The 5000-nt window shown below is 33.5% G+C and overlaps 1 protein-coding gene and 1 long non-coding RNA gene across 4 annotated transcripts in view; both read right to left on the reverse strand.

Moving 5' to 3' along the window:
• The window catches only part of LOC141381591 (uncharacterized), a 419099-nt gene that overhangs the window by 209746 nt on the left and 204353 nt on the right, over positions 1-5000 (reverse strand). The gene's annotated exons all lie outside the window — the stretch shown is intronic.
• cdk17 (cyclin dependent kinase 17) overlaps positions 1-5000 on the reverse strand; it is a 96305-nt gene that overhangs the window by 412 nt on the left and 90893 nt on the right. For 2 of the 3 annotated variants that reach the window (XR_012401654.1, XM_021475145.3), the window contains 2 exons: positions 4912-4989; positions 1-2971 (listed from right to left, as the gene is read on the reverse strand). The exon at positions 1-2971 is cut by the window's left edge and continues 412 nt beyond it. Coding sequence is in view for 2 of the 3 variants with exons in the window: in XM_021475145.3 (XP_021330820.1) it covers positions 2934-2971; positions 4912-4989 (116 nt within the window). In the remaining variant the exon portion in view is untranslated. The remainder of the gene's footprint in view (positions 2972-4911; positions 4990-5000) is intronic. The other variant, NM_001201357.1, reaches the window with a different exon arrangement.

The following is a 5000-nucleotide window of genomic DNA, read 5'->3' on the forward strand; positions in this document are numbered from 1 at the left end:
TGTGGGACAGTCGGACTCCAACATGCCACACTGAGATACCATTATTCACAGAAGGGTCAATAATATGTAACATTTAAACAAAAATCTCGTAATACTGTTAATGAAACTAGCTCATCTTCAACAGGCTCTGTACAGTTACTGATCTCCATCATCACACACATACGCTCTTTTACAAGCAGCGCACACTCGCCAAGCTCTGTTAAAGAGACAGGTCACCTCAAAATTAGAATCGGGAACAAAATCAATCCATTTCTGCTCGCAGTTTAATTGAGAACAAAAAGGAGAAGTTTTGAAGAATGTTGGAAAAACGGTAGTCGTAGATACAAATTAGATACTATGAAACTCAAGAGTTTGGAAAATTCTTCTAAATATCTTCTTTTAAGAAGAAACGGAGGGTGAGTGACTCGTTTTTTTTCCCTTTTTTTTTTAGCTTGAACTGCTTATTTTAATAGGAGAAAAGTCATTTTGATGAGCTCCTACTGTAAAATAAAGAATAAAAAACAAACAAAATGAAATATAAATATTTATTGTCGCCAAGCTCTGTTAAAGGGACATTTCACCTCAAACAATTATAATCGGAAAAAAATTCATCCATTTTTTGCTCACAGTTCACTTGAGAACAAAAAGGAGACGTTTTGAAGAATGTTGGAAACTGGGAGTCATAGATGCAAATTAAACACTATGGAATTCAACCGTTTGGAACATTCTTCAAAATATCTTCTTTTAAGAAGAAACGGAGGGTGACTGAATATTTTTTCCATGAACTGTTCCTTTAAACAGGAGAAAAGACATTTTGATGAACTCGAAATGTAAAATAGAGAATACACAAAAATGAAATAAACAAATAATTATAGTCGCCAAGCTCTGTTAAAGGGACAGTTCACCTCAAAAAGTATAATCAGGAAAAAAATTACCAAATTTTGCTCACAGTTTACTTGAGTTTCGCTGAGAACAAAAAGGAGGCATTTTGAAGAATGTTGGGTAGTCTTATACAAATTAAACACTATAAAATTCAACAGTTTGGAACATTCTTCAAAATATCTTCTTTTAAGAAGAAACAGAGGTTGAGTGAATCGTTATTTGGGGTGTGAACTGCTCCATTTAATAGCAAAAAAAGATCATTTAGATGAGCTCCAACTGTAAAATAAAGAATAAAAAAACAAACAAAATGAAATATAAAGATTTCTACTCGCCAAGCTCTGTTAAAGGGACAGTTCACCTCAAACAATTATAATCGGAAACTAAATCAATCCATTTTTGCTCAGTTTACTTAAGAACAAAAAGGAGGATTTTTGAAGAATGTTGGAAACTGGTGGTCATAGATACAAATGACATACCATGGAATTCAGCAGTTTGGAACATTCTTCAAAATATCTTCTTTCCATTTTGTTCACAGTTTACTTGAGTTTCCTTGAGAACAAAAAGGAAATAAAATTGAAAAATGCTGAAAACCGGGAGTCATAGATGCAAATGAAACACTATGGAATTCAACCGTTTGGAACATTCTTCAAAATATCTTCTTTTGAGAAGAAACGGATGGTGACTGAATCGGTTTTTGTGTGAACGGTTCCTTTTAATAGGAGGAAAGTCATTTGATGAGCTTCAATTGTAAAATAAAGTATAAAAAAACTGCAAAATTGAAAACAAAAAACCCCACAAAAAAACAACATATTTATAGTCGCCAAGCTCTTGTTAAAGGGACAATTCACCTAAAAAAAAAAATAACGATCAAGGGAAAAATACTGTTTACTTACTAAGAACAAAAAGGAGAAATTTTGGAAAAATGGTAGTCGTAAATAGAAATGAAATACTATAGAATTCAACAGTTTGGAACATTCTTCAAAATATCTTCTTATTATCTTCTTTGTTTTTTTGCGTGAACTGTTTCTTCTAGTAGGAGAGAAGTCATTTTGATGAGCTCCAACAGAAAAAAACAAACAAACAAAAAATGAAATATAAAGATTTCTACTTGCCAAGCTCTGTTAAAGGGACAGTTCACCTCAAACAATTATAATCGGGAACAAAATAAATCCATTTTTGCTCATAGTTTACCTCAGTTTCACTGAGAACACAAAGCAGAATGTTAGAAACTGGCAGTCACAGATTCATGATAATTAAAAATAAATTCCATCTTGGATTTGCATAATAAATACTATGGATTCCAACATTCTTCAAAATATCTTCTTCTGAGAAGAAACAGAGGGTGAGTGAATCGGTATTTGTGTGTGAACTGTTTCTTATAATAGGAGAAAAATCCTTTGATGAGCTCCAACTGTGAAATAAAGAATACAAAACTAAATGAAATAAAAAAGCATCCGTCATTCACACACTTCAATCCCGACAGGTAGCTCTTCTCTTCTTTTTTCACTCTGAAGAAGAGCAGAAGTTGAAAACGTTGAGGTCACAAAGTTCCTGCTGGTCCAGTGTTTGTTTTTCACACTTTCAGATTCGGTGATGGTCCCCGTTTTGAGGAACATCCACTTTTTTCGGGGCGCTATTTTGGATTTCTCTTGAAATGACACGTTTCGGAATGAGCCAGTCTTTTAGTTTTCCAGGCCAAAAATAATGATGAGGAACTCCAAACACTCCAACGAAAGGACAGCTGCGACATTTCAACAGAATTATAATCCTCGTTTTTTTGTATTTAAAAAACCTCATCGACGTGGGACTGATGTGAGGAAGTTATGAAGAGACAGTAGTCAGTTAGCAGCAAAAACAACCCCTCCGTCAATAAATATGTACAGAATCACACGTTTGCACACGAGGAGGAGGATGATGGGAGTTTTTGTGGCTCTGCATGCTGGAGAGAGAGACTCATCATCACGCATGCACACACTAAAGAGAGTCTGTCTGTCTGTACTGCACAGCCATCAGCCTGTGTGTGTGTGTGTGTGTGTGTGTGTTTGTGTGTGTGTGTGAGAGGGAACGCAGCTTTAAAACAGCATGCTCTGCCGTCTGTTCTTGCTGTTTCCTGTGAAGGAGAAAAAGACAGAAGAGAACAAGGTGTGCGACGGTTAATATAAGATGACAAAACTCATATGGTCACAGTCACCAAGTCGAGTGCCCACCAGACACACTTAAAGGCATTGTACGCATCACATCTGCCACTTAGACCAGTGGTTCTCAAACTGTGGTACATGTACCACTAGTGGTACGCAGGCTTCCTTCTAGTGGTACGCGGAGGAATCGCTGAATAATTAAAGTAAAAAAAATGAACACTCTTTTAACCCTTTGATGCGTACAATAACACGGATGTGATCAGTAAATTGATATTAATAAATCAGCTAAACCTTTTATTTTATTTTCAAGTTTCCAATGTTCTAACAATAATTTCCTCCCCATATTTGTAATTGTTGTTGGGGCAAATCCAGTATTTTTATGTCCCAATTTTGACAGGTATAGTTTAATCACTTGCTTTTCTGACACACAAAACCTACTCTAACCCGCACTAAGCAGATCTTATTTATAATTAAATATGCAAATCCAAATCATGTTTAAAATACAAGTTAATGTTTAGATTTTAAAGATATGCAAATTAGTCCAATATACATGCAACATATATTTAAAAATTTATCAAAAAGAGTTTATATATGAATATGATGACATATAGCCTATATTTATGAGGTCCAGGGGACATTTCTAGGTTTTGATGAATAGGCTACTTTATGATAACACTTTACATTTAAGTACAGCAGTTTTCTTTTCACTTTTTAAGAACAGTTTCATTTTTAATGAACTTTTAAAAGCACTTTTTGATTTAAACATTGATGTTTTATTTCTTTTTTACCTGTAAGCATAGTACAGTGTAAATGTTAAAACTATTTATACTGGTTAAAGTGGCTGACAATAATAAAAATTCATAATAATAGTAATTAATCTGCCTGGCTTTTGAACTTTGTAGAGTTGTAGCTGCTTAATTAGGCATACGCTACTGTATTTCAATACAAACGGTGGTACTTGGAGAGAAAAAAAAATTCTGAGGTGGTACTTGATGAAAATTTTTTGAGAACCCCTGACTTAGACCCCCTTTATGATGGTCTTGCTGTGGACAGTTAAAACCCTTTATGCATCCTTTTTTGAAACTCGCACCGCTAGCAATCAAGATGTATGTTAAATTGCAAGCTGAACGCATTCTGTACTGTGAGGAGACACAGAGGAGATTGATTGACAGGGGTCTACAGCCAATCAGGACGCAAAACATAATGCGCTGTGTAAATAAAAAAAAAAGGCAAAGTGCACTAAAAATTCACAAAACTGCGAAAGGTGAACCGCGCGAGGAACTACTGTAGTCAAAAACTATCAGTGATAGATGATCACATGCAAAATTATAGAGACAAAATAATAGATTTTGCTTTAGTGCCAAAATGTTTTATAATATTAAATAAAATAATGTTCTATAATTATATTTAGTAAAAATATATATATATAATTTGCATTGCTAAGAGATTAATTTGGACAAATTTAAAAGTGATTTTTTTAATGTTTTAATTTGTCTTATACTAACAAGCCCTGGAAAGCTTATTTATTTATTTATTTATTTATTTATTTATTTATTTATTTATTTATTTATTTATTTATTTATTTATTTATTTATTTATTCATAAATAAGCTTTTATATTTATTTATTTGAGCTCATATATTTATTTTAAATATGTTGCATAGAAACTTTTTATAAATATTTTAAATAATATATAAATACATTTTTTACTGTTAATCAATATTTTTAAATATATTACGCGGCGTGAGTCACTTACTATTTTATTTTTTCAATTGTTACGGCTGCCCTCTAGTGTCAGTTCTAGAAACTACAGATGTCTCTGAGCTTTAGTAATGAGCCGCTGATTGACTGATAGAACAGAATAAACAGTTTGTGAATGAGTAAAGCAAACACACACACACACACACACACACCTGTCTCTGGGTACGAGGAGTTCCTGTAACCAGGATCTCGCTGGAGCTGCACCTCCTTCAGTGTGAATATAGATATGCCTGCAGAAACA

Source organism: Danio rerio, chromosome 4 (assembly GCF_049306965.1).
Source record: "Danio rerio strain Tuebingen ecotype United States chromosome 4, GRCz12tu, whole genome shotgun sequence".
NCBI classification, from domain to species: Eukaryota; Metazoa; Chordata; class Actinopteri; order Cypriniformes; family Danionidae; genus Danio; species Danio rerio.